At 34.7% G+C, this 15,206-nt stretch overlaps 1 protein-coding gene and 2 long non-coding RNA genes across 3 annotated transcripts; 2 read left to right on the forward strand and 1 right to left on the reverse strand.

Moving 5' to 3' along the window:
- Window positions 1-2,179: 2,179 nt before the first annotated feature.
- On the reverse strand, window positions 2,180-2,963 carry LOC105312948 (ATP-dependent DNA helicase RecQ-like). The gene is made up of 2 exons (XM_011405996.1): window positions 2,548-2,963; window positions 2,180-2,438 (listed from the first exon to the last, which is right to left on the reverse strand). Exons 1-2 carry the CDS (start codon window positions 2,961-2,963, stop codon window positions 2,180-2,182), a joined length of 675 nt encoding a protein of 224 aa, XP_011404298.1.
- Window positions 2,964-12,928: 9,965 nt separating this feature from the next.
- LOC109580689 (uncharacterized) lies at window positions 12,929-13,210 on the forward strand. The gene is made up of 4 exons (XR_002184318.1): window positions 12,929-12,943; window positions 12,989-13,041; window positions 13,088-13,141; window positions 13,186-13,210. It is a non-coding gene; the product is annotated as an uncharacterized LOC109580689 (long non-coding RNA).
- Window positions 13,211-13,301: 91 nt separating this feature from the next.
- LOC109580671 (uncharacterized) lies at window positions 13,302-13,536 on the forward strand. Its single transcript, XR_002184314.1, has 3 exons — window positions 13,302-13,337; window positions 13,380-13,439; window positions 13,484-13,536. It is a non-coding gene; the product is annotated as an uncharacterized LOC109580671 (long non-coding RNA).
- Window positions 13,537-15,206: the final 1,670 nt, after the last annotated feature.

Here is a 15,206-nt window from a genome sequence, read left to right on the forward strand (position 1 = left end):
ATCACAAAGAAGTGGATCGAGCAGCCTATGGAATAGCCGTCATTAATGACCAGAATAGCTTGGAAGAAGCTACTAACAACACAGTTGATATGTGAGACTGAGCCTTCTGAAATATAATTGTCAGAATGGCTAAGGCCACAAAGTGGCTGCAAGCTATTCTAGATTATATGAAGGTGAAGTCGATCATATCAACTATCCACACCCACCCTCCCAATGGAAGAGGAAGAGCTAATCAATGGCCAAGGAAGATGGCTGAAGCAGGGGCTTATATAGTGAGGCAAGTGGGCGGATGGGCGGACCAAAAGTTATTAAAATTACAAATTAGCTGTCAGTTAAGAAAACTGGCCAAACACAGTTGATATGATCGACTTCACCTTCTTCATATAATCTAGAATAGCTTGCAGCCACTTCGTGGCCTCAGCCATTCTGAAAATTATTTTTCAGATTTTGTTGAATTACGACATACTCAGAGTGCAGCACCTAACGACACCAAAAAGGAATAAAATTACACGTCTTCTTACGAAAAGGAAGCCTACATCTCTTGCCTCTGAGCTGAAGAAGCATTCAAAATATGCAAAGCCACTGATTAAAAGAATTGCCATGATAATAAGGAAGGAGCTGAATGTCTTGTGCTCTAACACTGTATCTTATATATTTTCTAGCACTAAGCTGTCATTCTCTTTGGGCAATTATGTTGGAAAAATAGAAAAATATGTTCCATCTTTGGTTGAAATGCTGTCTATCATTCTAATGATCAAGCATAAAAAGAAAGCAGACGTGATTAGGATCACTGGTATCATCATTTCAATCTGAACTTCATTCAAGAGAAAATCACTTAATATTATTCAGAAACTTATATCAGTAATTCTTTATGCTGGTCACTGTTCAAAACAAGTATACTATATCATCATGTATAGTCATGTACAAACATTTTATAGGCTTTTGACAGATTAAACAAGCTACACTTGTGCACATCATACAGTACCCCAAATTGGACAGGATTTTGACAGCTAAGTCATTGATTGGAGACACTCATTAGATTCCACTATACCAGGTGTTAAAGAGTTTGTAAGTAAATAGCATAATACATGCATGTACTCAGCAATATTAGTTGGTCATTATACTTTTATTCAGGACAAATTGGGAGCAGCATATACAGTGATGATGAAGTAATAAAAAACTGAAATAATAAAGGAACTAGTTTGAAATGACATCTCTGAATTCAAACCAGGATGTGAACACAATCATTTCAAAGATTTCTTGTGCAACGTTATGAAAAGTGTGTATTATTTAAAAACTGTAACTTGGATAAAAGAATGCTATGATAAAATAATAAATTAAATTGCCTTAAGAAATCAATGATTATTATGCATGTATTTCTACTTTTAATTGACATTTATGACATGTGAATTTACTAGAACGTATATCACAACACATACAAGTAACTGTTATCAACTGAATAGGTAGAAAACAATGAATACAAGTAATCTCTTAGACATCTATCTTTCAGCTTACAATAATCCATGACATATGTGACCATAATTGACAAAAGGTACCTTATGGCGGTTAGTGAAATTTGTCTTAATAGCCAAAAAAATCCAACTTCCTGAGCTTAATTTATCATAAAATTACCCTACAAGATGCAAGAAGTTACTATGTAACATTTAGACAGAAGGCTTGTCCAATAGAGCACTCACAGGATGATATATTTCATCTTATTGATTAATTTTAAAATCCGCCATAAGGTACCTTTTGTCAATTATGGTCACATATTGATTGCAGAATTTCTTGTAAACGCCACAGCCAAAAAGCATTGTGCACTGGGTAAGTGAGCCAACTCGTCCAGCCCTACCAATTTGTTGAACATATGTCTCAATGTCTTCAGGAACACAGAAGTGAATGACACGACTAACATTGGAACAATTGACACCAAGACCAAGAGCTACTGTAGCTATTAGTACCCTCAAGCATGAATGATCAATAGAGAACTGTTTCAGAATAGTGTTTCTAACTGATTCTTGTGTGCGTCCAGTGTAGTAGTCAACAATTCTCAATTCTAAAATCTTAAGTGAAACACCTGGTGGATCAGTCATGTCTTGCTTCAAAAACCAATAAAATGCTGACCAAAACTCAGCACAATCAATTGGTCGTCGACAGAAAATAAATGTCTTTTCCATGTTCAATTGCTTTTCGTTTTTAAGTCCTCCATCAATGGCCTGAATGTTGTCGCAATTGACTTATATTCTTCAACAGAAAAGAACAGGTTCTTTTTTTCTGGCGACAGTTCAATGATAGCAACATTATTCATGCCAATAGTATGAATGACATGTTGCTTCAGTGGTTCTGTAGCAGTTGCAGTTAAAGCTAATACTTTTGTGTCCTTTGGGAGAATACTTCTCACTTTGCCAAGCTTTGAAAAATCTGGACAATAATCTCCCCTATATAAATTATAAAACCGAAATTACTTGTGTATGGCAATATAAAACATACCAATTCTTAATCAAATGGGCCTCATCGATCACAAAAGGACAGATTCTTTATTGGTACAGATCACTTTTGATAAAGGTGGTCCATGTACTGCCTCTACTGTATAAACTCTCTGGACTAATGAAAACCAACTGGAACTCTCCCTCAATAAACTTGTCCCTACTACAACTTGTATCCCCTACATATGCAGAACTGATTCCCATCTCTCTGAATCTAAATGTCTGGTCCACCATAGGGGTTTTCAATGGACATACCACTGATGCAATTGATGTCACTGATGGCAATCCTCTCAAGCTGTCAAATAGGAATGGTAGACAGCCATATATCATACTCTTGCCATATCCTGTAGGCAATGCAACAATAGTGTCTCTGTGCCTGATAAAATGCATAATAGCTTGCATTTGCATCTCCTTTAGAGTAATACCTGGCTTTGAAGCAGTGCCAGTGACCATCTCTTCCAGAGCTACACCTGCCATTGCTGAAATGCTGATTTGCTGTAATACTAGTGCGCTATAGATTTGCGTGAGAGTAACATGGAGACTAAAATTATTCGCCCACACAAATCAAAACATTGAAAACACAAGTTGATATCTAGCAAGGCACCAGACAGACTCTATTCTAAAAATTGAGTCTGGCCCTGCGAGATTATTCTGAGATCTGAGCATGCACGACCACACAGAAATTTTGGAGCACATGCTTCTATAATTAACAAAATGGCGATAGGAAGTAAGTTGGCCTGATACAGCAGTCATAACACAACTTTTTCTTATCTTGGAGAATGATTTTGGGGGACATGAATCTGCGCATAGACTGTTCTAGTAGACTGGTGTCAGAATTATACTTCTAGCAAGAGTTAAGATCACGATACAGCTCGCTAACTGAATTGCCAGGACTTCTTTGATGATGATGAAGATGAAAGAAGGTGGTTGAACAAAACGGCCAGTTCGCCGATTTTTGGCTTTCCTTTTATACTAGGTTTAGAGCCACGCTAATGGTACCAATGGAGTCCTCTGGTCAAGATGAGGTCCTCTAAAAAGTCTGGTCAGCATAGGAGCTCGTTTTCCCCGTATATAACAAGGCTGCAAAAGTCGTGGCAGCCATTTTGTTTTGGGGTTAATTCTACTTAGTAACGCTACCACATTTCTAATAATGAGTAGAAGTACCTTCCCCAATCCATTTCTACAGATTACTGTAGAACATTTACATTTGCTTACATAAGTAAGTATAATTCTCAAAATATCGCAAAGCAGCTTTGATAATCTATTGATGATTAGCTTTTTCTAAATATGTATGCAACTCTGAAGTGAAACAATGAATTCCTATTTCTTATAAAAAATTTTATAAAAAATAAGATTGAGTAGGATTCCAAATGACCAATGAAAATACGAAATGAAAATCCTACTCTCATGATGCAAATTCTACTTTACATTGTACTTTTAATGTTATTACTAAAAAGTTATGGATCACCTTGCAATGTAAAGTAGAATTGGTGTCTCGACAGTAGGATTTTCATTTCTTTTTATGTTGGTCGTTCGAAATCCTATACATTCTTGTTTTTTTTTAATTTTTGATGTTCTTGTTTGTGTTGATTTTTTTATAATATTTCAAATGTTTCTTCAGTTACAATTGTGATACTTTTTGATTTTATACAAACAATAAGTTTCATTATTATTGTTGTCATTGTTATTATTTTATAGCATTTATGAGGGACAGTACTGATTGAATTGAATAGATATGGTGAAGGAATATCTACAATACTGATGAAAAGTGAAATGAATACTATTGTCTTGATGTGAATCTTTGTTCAAGAACCGGCAATCCTGTAGCTATTCCTGCAGATTCTTCCCGTTGTCAAGTTCATATTATCCTTAGTATTATCATATTAATTAATTGTTTTGTGTTATTAAAATAAAATAATTCATTGCACACTTGATATATGCAAGATTGATACATTCTCTTAGCTGAAAACCTCCACCAAGTATTGCAATTTGATTCCAAGCAAGCATGGCCTAGCTAGGTAAAAAATTACTTGCTGTTCCCAGTTCTGAGATCTGAACATGCTTGACCACACCCAAATTTTGAAGCACATGTTTTTCTTTAAATAACAAAATGGCGGCATGTGGTTAGCTGGTGCAATCCAACAGTCACAGTATCACTTCTTCCTTTCTTGGAGAATGATTCTAGGAGCAAGAACATGCACATACCCTGTTGGAGTAGAACCGGTGTAAGAATTAGCTTTTTCACTAGGAAAGATTGATATATCGACCGACAACTGGATTGACAGGATTTTCCTGATGAAGATGAAGATGAAAAACCGTGGCTGAACAAAACGGCTCGTTTGCCAATTTTTGATTTTCCTCCCACAAAAGGTCTAGAGCCACACTAGTGGTACCATTGGAGTCCTCTGGTCAAGATAAGGTCCTCTAAAAAGTCTGGTAAGCATAGGAGCTCGTTTTCCCGGTATAGCAAGGCTGCAAAAGTTGTGGCAGCCATTTTGTTGGGGGTGAATCCTACTTCGTAATGCTACTGCTTCACTAATATAAAATTATAAATTTTTGATATTATTCATTGTATCCATTTTTTTTAATTTCATAGGCATGCCATACATTTAGCATTTCTCTAGCATGTTATTGTTACATAGAATACTAGAGACCACAGGCAGCACCATGTGGAGGTAGTACTGTATTGCTGCCCAACATAAGGATGAAACTAAATAAATTATTACTCTAACTAGATATTTTACCTTTGAAGTTGATCCAATTTAATGGGTCAGATCTACTGACGCTTTGTAAGAAAACTAACATTACCACTATGTAAGATTAAAGTGAACTAAGACATAGTGATTCATTCTATTTCTATGAATTAAGTACACACTAAAGTCAGATACATAATGGCGACTTTTGTTGTGAAACCGTAACGTATAAAGTATCCCAAGAGCGGGATCCATTTTGAGTTGACAGCACTGAAACATGAATATTCGATTGAAATACAGTTGCGACAACAAAAATGTCATTTTCAGTAGCCCAAGTACAAAATTGGTCTATTTTTTTCTAATATATGTGCCTTCCTTTATTGGAGTTATAATATACAGGTGTGGCAATATTAAATTTTTAATAATTTTAAGGCATTGCTTGTCGTAAAAGCACAAATAGTTAGTGTAACTAGCATGTGATTTTATTCAGTCCCAGCTACAGCTTTAGAAATAGCTCTGTAAAAAAATAAAGCAGCAGAATTCATTCAGTCTGTGAAATGTGTTTTGCACATTGCAAAAGGTTTTGCATCATCAGCTTTAACACATTGAACATCATGTTCTACTGTAGCAGACATACCTCTGTGTCTAGGATTGAGTGGGCATAATTGTTGATGCGCAGATTTTTCAATACTGCAAGTACATTTAACACTTCTAATAATAAACTCTTCCAAATCACTATCTATGTCAGTGCTATTCAAAATAATACTATCACAACTGGAAGCAATACTTCTATCATCATTACTATCAATTGATAACAAGCTAACATGCAGATCAGCTACTGTATCATCTTTTACAACACCACTATCATGCACAAAGCATAATCTGTGTACCTATGTCTTGATCAATATCAGTCATACTTAGTTTACCTTTTTTCTCCTATAAATTGTGGCCTCATCTTGTTTTGCTTTTCTTTTAAGATTTAGGTGTCTCCTTACCATAAGTGTGGCAGCTCATTTGTTCAACCCATAATTTACGTGCAGCTTGTTCTGATTGCCTGTGACTTCCTTGCCCTTCTTCTCTTACGCTTCACATCACACTGACTTTAAAAGAGACTTAAACATAAAAACATTCATTGCTTTTAATACTTCAACCATGCCATCAAATTTAGGTAGGTTCATTTTACCAAAAAGATCAAGTAACCTATGGTACACTGGCCCCTTATGCACATACATCCTGGACTTATTACTTTGTATAAGACAAAGAGACGTAGAAACATAATAGTGAAGCATTTGAAGATTGAAAATTTTGCTTCTAAACTGCAGCAATACCTTATGTGATGATTCAATTATACTAGTGTGGCAAGAACCTAATGCCTCCGAATAATTTGTTTTGATTTTGGAATAACAGCTTCACTAAGATAATGTTAGTTTTGCATGGCTTACCTTGACACGTAATGTTACCTTTTCTACATTTTCCACAATCACGAACAGTTAAATCATTAAAGAAACACTGTCCCATTCTACCTGCAAACGTGATTGGAAACTTCAATGATTCTAATAATATTGCAAGTTGAGTAAGGGCATACCCCATTTAATTTTAGCAAACCAGTGTTTAGCTATATGTGACCCAATATGAGAAAACCAGGCTATATGCTCCAAAATTGAAAATTGAGATTTATAGTATTCTTAATTAAGCAAAGTTTTTCCTATCTTTTGGTCCTTCTTCCATGTCATTTGACACATCTAGTGCTGAGTTATGCTTATTTATGCAACAAGAAGTCTAAACGAATGAAATTGAGTTGCAGCCATTTTTATCATTATATCTTGCATTATTTACATGGTACACAACAAAAAGAAAGGTCTGTAAATGACCTCTTTCATGTTATTTTAGGGCAAACTTGGTATCAAATGAAAGGAAATTCTTTATACAATATATTTTTGGTATAATATCAGTTTTGATAAGGTACCGCTGTCACAACTTTAAGAAGCCATATCTCCAATTGATAATTCCCGCAGATAGCCTTGTTTTTTCATATTGGGTCACATATGGCGAAACTTTGTGGAACCCTATAGCTCTATTTTGGAATGAAACAGGCAAGTTTTTACTTCTAAAGGTGGTTCTTAAAAATCTTCAGTGCAACATGACATTTATTGTAGCTAATACTGACTATACATAGGACAGCTTTTTAGGCTATATGAATCAACTTTTTGCCAGATTGCCGAGGATTTCGTTACTCCCTACTTTTATATATCTAACAGAAATAAAAAAGAACATCACGATGCACTGAAAGATCTTAAGTATCTACAGAAGTAAAATTTAACTGTTTCATTAAACAACATGCCTTGTATGCCAATTGGTAAGTTTCAATTCCATTTACGGCTATCAAGTAACAACTACGAGCACGGCTTCTCAATATAAGACAACAGGGAAACCTGTTTATATACCACAATTTATATTGGCTGCCCACACAAGAATCATGACTTTAATTATTGCAATATGCATGGGCATTGTCCCAATAGACTGTCACGTGATAATTGCTATTATATATTTTATGAAACTGAAAACACATTAGTAATTATTTATCACTATTATTAGCCAAATAAGACTGAAGAAATAGCTACAAACAAACATGAATACAGTCGACTAGATCTATCACAGCTTTGATTATGCATAGGCAAGTACTTTGGTGTGCAGAACAACTTAACCTCTACATTTTCAGTGATAGAATTAGTAGAGGAAACAGATGTAGCAGCTGATGAAGATCCTGTCTTGCCGTTCCATCAAGCCTTATGAAGAGCCTCAAACCTTTTATCTTGCCTTTTTTGTGGCATTTTTAAAATTATTATATCTGGCGATGACGAAGAAACTACTAAACGTGACAGCACAGACGAGACAATGAATACTATGGTTATTCATAGAAATTAATAGTATAACTATACTTTTGCTGCAGTAAGATGGTTTCAATCGAAGGTATAGCTTTGGACCATAAAACTTCTGAACAATACAGAATTAAAATTACTTCTTATTGCTATTAGAAGCTTAATTATTTTAATAGAAGATACAAAGAATATTTTTGATTCAAAAATCATTATTTAACAAATTTGCATTGTAAAATAAAGATAATTTAACTTCTTCAGTTATAAGCATCATCATAACTGAGCACTTAAAAGGATCTGTGCATTAATAAAGAATATATCTATTGAAACTGAAATAATGACAGAGTTGCAAAGTCATTGCAAATTAAATATTAGTAGACATTAAAAAATTTATGACATTTCACTTTGCTCATCCAATGGAATGGCTAGACTATTGTAAGAAAATTGGTTATAATAGTAAGGTATACAATTGTGCAAAAGTTTTGAATTCAAACTATGTAAGTGGGCTGCACCCTTAAAATTTTAATGTACTACTGACTCCCTACTATTTTTTTTCTCAGCTTCATAGTATAGTTTTGCCAAGTTTGACTGGTCAGATTTACTTTTTATCATTTAAGTTTGGGTTTAAAATGTTTAGTTTACCAATTTTGTAGTATTGCTTTCTTTTCTCATTTTTGTAGTAAAACTTAAGTAAGGAGTAGAGCCAAACACTCACTTCCGGTCGCCATCTATTTCCCAACGCGATTTCTTCTAAAGTAGACTTCTTTTACCTACAACTTTTGCATTGCCACAAATCTTACACTTAGTAGATCAAGGTAGTATGTTTTTGAAACAGCTCAAGTACCTTTGCAATTTTTACAAAGCGTAGAAGTTGCAAATGGAATACATGAATTTTCAATTTTTGCACATCATTTATCGTTATTCTTCCTGAAATGCAACAAGCAACATCAAATTTAAAGAAGTATATTATTACCACAGTGGTCTATCCTTACTTCACAAATAGCAATATTAAGGAACATGTTTTACTTGTTACAATTTTTCTAAGCAAGATGCAAAAGGTAGATATTGATGGATCAATGATCGAACACATCGGACTACACCTTGTTGTTCTAATTTGTGCCCATAGCCTGCCACACATGTACATTGTGTCAAGTCCTAGGTCAAGTCTCTGGTTGTTGTCTTTTTCTCATTGTCTTCTTGAAACAATTACACTATTACATGATTCACAAGGTGAGAACTGATGTCTATTTTCTTTTAATTTGTGTTTTTGACAATAAATCATGGCAGTGATGACACTGATATTTACTTGGCCTTACTAATAAATTTCAAATTTGCATAACAGTCTAATGATGTTTTACATTATGTTTCTCATAATTTATTTGCTTCCTCTGTTGATTAGTTATGTCAGGTCAGGTACGTGTAGCAACGAGGCCTTTAAAAGAAAGACTATTAAAGGCATCTGTGAGCAGTGGTGTAGCCAGACCTTTTGTGATGCCAGGGCCGGGGAAGAAGAATAATTGGTGCGCGAAGCGTGTCGGACAAATTTTCACGCTTTTAATGATATTCATGATGGGCGTGGTCAATTAAACCTGTAGAAAATGGCTGATTTTGAGTAGAATTTGTATGAGATCGCTGGTTTTTGCGTTAGATCTCACAAAATTCTTTTGCTAAGCAATCAAAATCAAGGAATGAAGTCATTCTTGTAGAGCAGTGCTCAATAATCTCTGGTAAACAAGTGATCATTGATATTTCAACTGTCTAATTATTTGACCTGGGATCTAATATCTGGGCCCAGGCCTGGCAGACCCAAGTGTAGCTACGCCACTTTTGCTGATACACAGTCAAAAAGAGTTTGTTGACTTTGCTTGCGTTTAGACATGATATCCAATAATTACACGTGGTTAATAATTAATTTTTATTAATAAAATTCAATTAATAATGGTTAACTAATTTGTCGAAAAAGTTGATACCCGGGCCCAGGCCCGGCAGGCCCGGGTGTAGCTACGCCACTGTCTGTGAGGTCTCCTGCTAGATCAAAGTCCACTGCTGCAACATAATTCTGTTCAAGAATAAAGTACAAGCAGTATCATGAATCAAAGTTGTATCAGGCATTCAGAGTGGTCGTCGAAGGAAAGCTATCAACAAGTCGTGCAGCTCTTGAATATGGAGTTCCTCTTTCAACACTCTCTGATCAGTTAACTGGAAAAGTACAGTTTAGAAAGAAAGGAGGTGCTGAGAATTATCTAACTGACAGTGAAAAATAGAGCTTAAGAACTTTATAGTGAAGTTAGCAGCGTTAGGCTTTAATTTTGGTCGTAAGGAAATCATTGCTTTAGTTCAAGATCTGTTAGACAAACGAGGTGTCAATAAAACCATAACTCATGGATGCTGCAATGGATTTTCAAGGCATCACCCAGATATTGTTTAAAGGCAACCAGAACCTGTCTCTAAGGTTTGTTGTTTGGCATTTAACTCTGAGAACATTAAAAGCTATTTTAAAGATTTAGAATGTACACTCTTGGATAATGATATTTTAGAGCAACCATCATTAATATTAACATGGATGAGACAGGCTTTCCATTAAATCCCAAGTCTACATTTGTAGCATGCATGAGAGGAGAAAAGCATCCATCCCTTATTACTTCTGGTGCTAGTCACACATCACAGTATTGGCTTGCTGTAGTGCATCAGGTAATGCTATACCTCGCTTGGTAACTTTTGAAGGGAAAATTTTTAAAGTGCTTGCAGCTGGGGAGGTACCAGGCACAATGTATGCATTGTCAAAGTCAGGATGGATAGACAGTGATATTTTTGATTTGTGGTCCAGTGATCATTTTTTGCCAACATGCTTCAGGTGGACTACCGATTCTTTTATATATTATTCTTCTATATTCTATATATTCTATATATTCTTTTATTCTTCTTTATTATAATCCAGAAACTATAAAGCAGCAAAGAAAAAATCATAATTTTTTGTGTACCTTTTCATACATGACATTAAACAAAACCCTTTGACAATGGTTGCTTTTCTCCTTTAAAATCTTGTTTCACAGAAGAATGTCATACTTACCTGAGAAATAATACTGACAAGGTAATCATTTTATTTCAATTGAATACAATAATTGCAAGAGCCTGGATGAGAAGTATGTCTACAAAACAAGCATTACAGGGTAAAAAATATTCCTATAATTGATTTCACCACCTTGCAGGTACAACTTGGTCATTATTAAGACTTATAAAGGTTCTCTCTACCTGCTAGAGAAGTCTTTAGACAGTATCTCTATGCTTTCTTGCTGTTAGAAAGCTCTTAACTTTGTCCCGTGTGTAAGCCGCCATTTTGTTTGCCATAGCCACACCGACTCACGTAAAGGAGCGTGGGCGGGTCCAATACAACATTTATAGAAGAAATGTAACTGTGGACATACAAATAAATAAATTAATAAATATATATAGATAGCGTGACGGTGAAATCAATAATAGGAACGACCAGGGGGCTACGCCTCCAGGTCGTTAATAAATTCAGTCCAAGAGCTCTTCAACCTAAAGTAGAAAAGTTTTTACCATTATTTCTGCTACATTTGGTGAAAAAACAGGGATAAACTACATACCTCTTTGTAGCCCTCATAGTAAATTTTGTCAGTCAGATCATCGTCATGCAATACCTAAACACTGCCAGAATCTCCTTTCTGTTCTCCTAAGTGTACGATTCCTGTCATTCCTAGATCACTTGATTATTCTTTTGGTGATACAATACGTAATTGTTCCAAGACATCTCTCACTTCAGAAGAAATAGCAAAATTCCAACACCGCTTTGATTAAGGCTATGATATACCGAACGACAGATATTATTGTGGCTAAAGCAGAATGAAGCAACTCATCATATAAAAGAATGTACTCCACTTAAATAATCTAATGACATCACTTGTCATATCGCTCATCATTATTAACATTTTTGAAGAAAAAAGTTTCAGAAACCGAAGCGTACTGCTACTAAAGCACATTTTGTGTACTCACCAGTGCTCAAAATAGAAAAAACATGGAGAAAAAAAGAGCTCACAAGGAAAAAAAGCTCTAAGTGAAGAAACAAAGGCTGAAAGGGGAAGGCGTCAACTGGAAAGAGAAGCTGCTGCCAGGCAAAAGCAGCTTACAAGAGATGTAACAGCAGTGAGTTAATAATGAAACTATTTTATTATTAAAGTAACTATTATTTTTGTTGAAGTAAATGGTAAGGAAGTGCCAAACTCTTCACACAGTCTACGTACATTAATTATTCATTATGTTAATTTATAATAAAAAAGATGCAGCACCCTCTCCTGTTAAAACTAGAGCAACAAGACTCAAATCCAATAACGGTACCAGTTCACTAGATAATACTGTAAAGAGGGCAACAAATTCCTAAAGTATTATTATCATTATAGTAAACATATACACTTTATGTGAAAAAACAAAACATGCAGACATACAATTCACACATGCAGACAAAGACATAGGACCCAATACAATAAAAGAATAAAAGGGCAAAGCTCTACAAAGACATGTACAGATTATTAGTATTATTTAAAAAGTGGAGTCTACTATTGTGATTCATATCATTCAATACTGTATTTACTGTTTTGTTGTGAGTCAGTGCTACTAACGTTAGTGCTGTTGTTACCATTGCTGCTAAATTTACTGAAGGTATTATGCATCTATAATTATGACTAATCACAATTATAATTATATAGATTGTTGACTCCCTCATGTTACCAAACAAACAAGCTGTAATTCTAGTCAAAGTAAACATTATATCATATTGTATCTATTATCTCTACATCGTAATTCAACACCATAATTAAACTCTTTCTAGATAGCTCACTTCCTTCTGTTCCAACTAGGGCAACAAGACATAGTAATGATTATGCATTTTTGTATAATGATTTGATTTTATATGTAGATCACTTATTCCTTTTTCAACCTCAGCACCATCAACATTTATTCGCAATCAAGGTACAAAAATAATATATCTGTAATGAAGAAATTTGTTCATGTACAGGTAGTGCATTCTGCTATACTTGTACAAAGGCAAGTCCTAACTTTTCTAATCAAGGTAGAAATTATGTATGAAGTATTAAGTATTGATCTACTGTTTAGTTAACTGTAAAGGAACCAGGTCCGCTGTTGCAACTAGCACAAGAAAGTATAATAGTAATGATTATGCATCTTCGTATAATGTTTTCATTTTACAGGTAGATCATTTATTTCTGTTGCAACCTCAACAATGTCAACATTCATTTGTAATCAAGGTATAAAATAATGTCTTTAATGAAGGAACTTTGTACATGTAGGTAGTGCACTCTGCCATACTCATACAAAGACAAGACGTATGTGTAATGTTTCTAATCAAGGTAGAAATGATTATTAAGCACAATGTATTGATCTGCTTATATAGTTGACTGTAGAGGAACAAGTTCAGTTGAATGTAATGACTCTCCAAGTGCTACAACTCACAGTAGTAAAAGTAACTGATTTTTTAGCATAATAAATAAGATATAGTACTTGTAATTTTTCAGGTTATTGCTGGTTTGGTGGCCCAGAAAAAGGGTGAATGGTATCTTGTAATTATAATATATGTGACAAACAGTGGTTTCATTATGTATGTGCTGGAACATGGCGAGTGCCTACAGGAACTTGGTATTGTTCAGAAGAATGCACAAGAAAGTGCTAATGCATTTGTTGCGACCATTATATACTTGACTCTTGATTATAGTTGTTGTGAGAATAAAAAATGTAAAAATTAAAGTTGTGGGCTTGTTCAATCATTGATCCATCAACGCATCAATATTAGAGTAAATGAAAGGGATCAGATACGGGCATCTTATTATACACAGCTAGGAGACGGATGCGGGTTGACATTTGCATCTAACAACGGGAGCTGTCTTGGAGAAAGAACTGTCCTCTTGACACCTGTCATTCCAGAGGTGGTGTCAGTATACGCCATTATTTATATCAAAGGATGCAGAGGAGACATGAATATATCCCTAGACACTTTTATACGTAGCTAGCATCATCATTTGCACTGATTATTAGCTCTGACATAGGAATGGTTTTAACAACTTTTTGTTTTGTACCCTTATGTCAAGTGTGATACACAGATGATAGTAAGTGATTTAATAATTAGAGTACCAAAATGGGGAGGTCGCCCACTATACTTCCTTTGGCAAATGATTATGTCCTTCTGTAACAATCCATTTACAGTAAGTGTGAGATGTGTGAGATGTTCGTTTTGTACCCTTAATATAAAAACCAAAGGCTTTGTGGCATTAGCTAATACACCATTGTAATAGTCACAAGTCACTGGAGGTCACCAACACCATTTCTATGTAATAGGTTGTGCAAAACAAAATATAGAATTAAATATAATAAGTCTGATAAATAATGATTGCTAATTTATAAAACACTGAATTTAAACCACAAACAGATACATTGCTACAGCAGACAACTTGGGCAAATAGGAAGAATGTTTCTTAACCTTATTAAAGGGTAACCTTTACAATATAAGACTTTATTCAACAAAAAAACTAGCTAAAAATCCTTACCTGCTTCAACTTTCAGCCATTTTTAACTTTACATACGAGTAATTAAAGGTTATTTATGGTACTATCAACTCTCATTTTTCTGTTGCTTTCAAATCCTTTTCACTTACTCTTAATATCTATATCAATTGCTACCTTTTGCATCTTGCTTAGAATAATTTAAACTAGTGAAACATCTTCCTCAATATTGCCATTTGTGAAGTAAGGATGGACCATTGTGGTAATAATGTACTTGTTTGCAGTTGCTTGTAGTATTTCAGTAAGAATAGCAATAAATGTTATGCAATAATTGAAAATTTATTTGTTCAAATTGCAACATTTATGCTTTGTAAAAAATCGCAAAAATACTTCAGCTGCTTCAAAAAGATACCACCTTGATCTTAACTAAGGCTAAGCTTTACAGCAATGCCAAAGTTGTAGGTCAAAGAAGTCTAGGTTTGAAGTTGTGTTCAGAAATGGATGGTGACAGGAAGTGAGTGCTTGACTCTTAACTGGTCAGACTTTGTTTATATCATTGGCCTCGCCCAGCTTTGCATAGAAAAGGACTAGGTACTCAGTTTGTCTGTCTGTGTTGCATTA

The sequence above is a fragment of the Amphimedon queenslandica genome, unplaced genomic scaffold (genome assembly GCF_000090795.2).
Source record: "Amphimedon queenslandica unplaced genomic scaffold, v1.1 AMPQUscaffold_13522, whole genome shotgun sequence".
In the NCBI taxonomy this organism is placed as follows: domain Eukaryota; kingdom Metazoa; phylum Porifera; class Demospongiae; order Haplosclerida; family Niphatidae; genus Amphimedon; species Amphimedon queenslandica.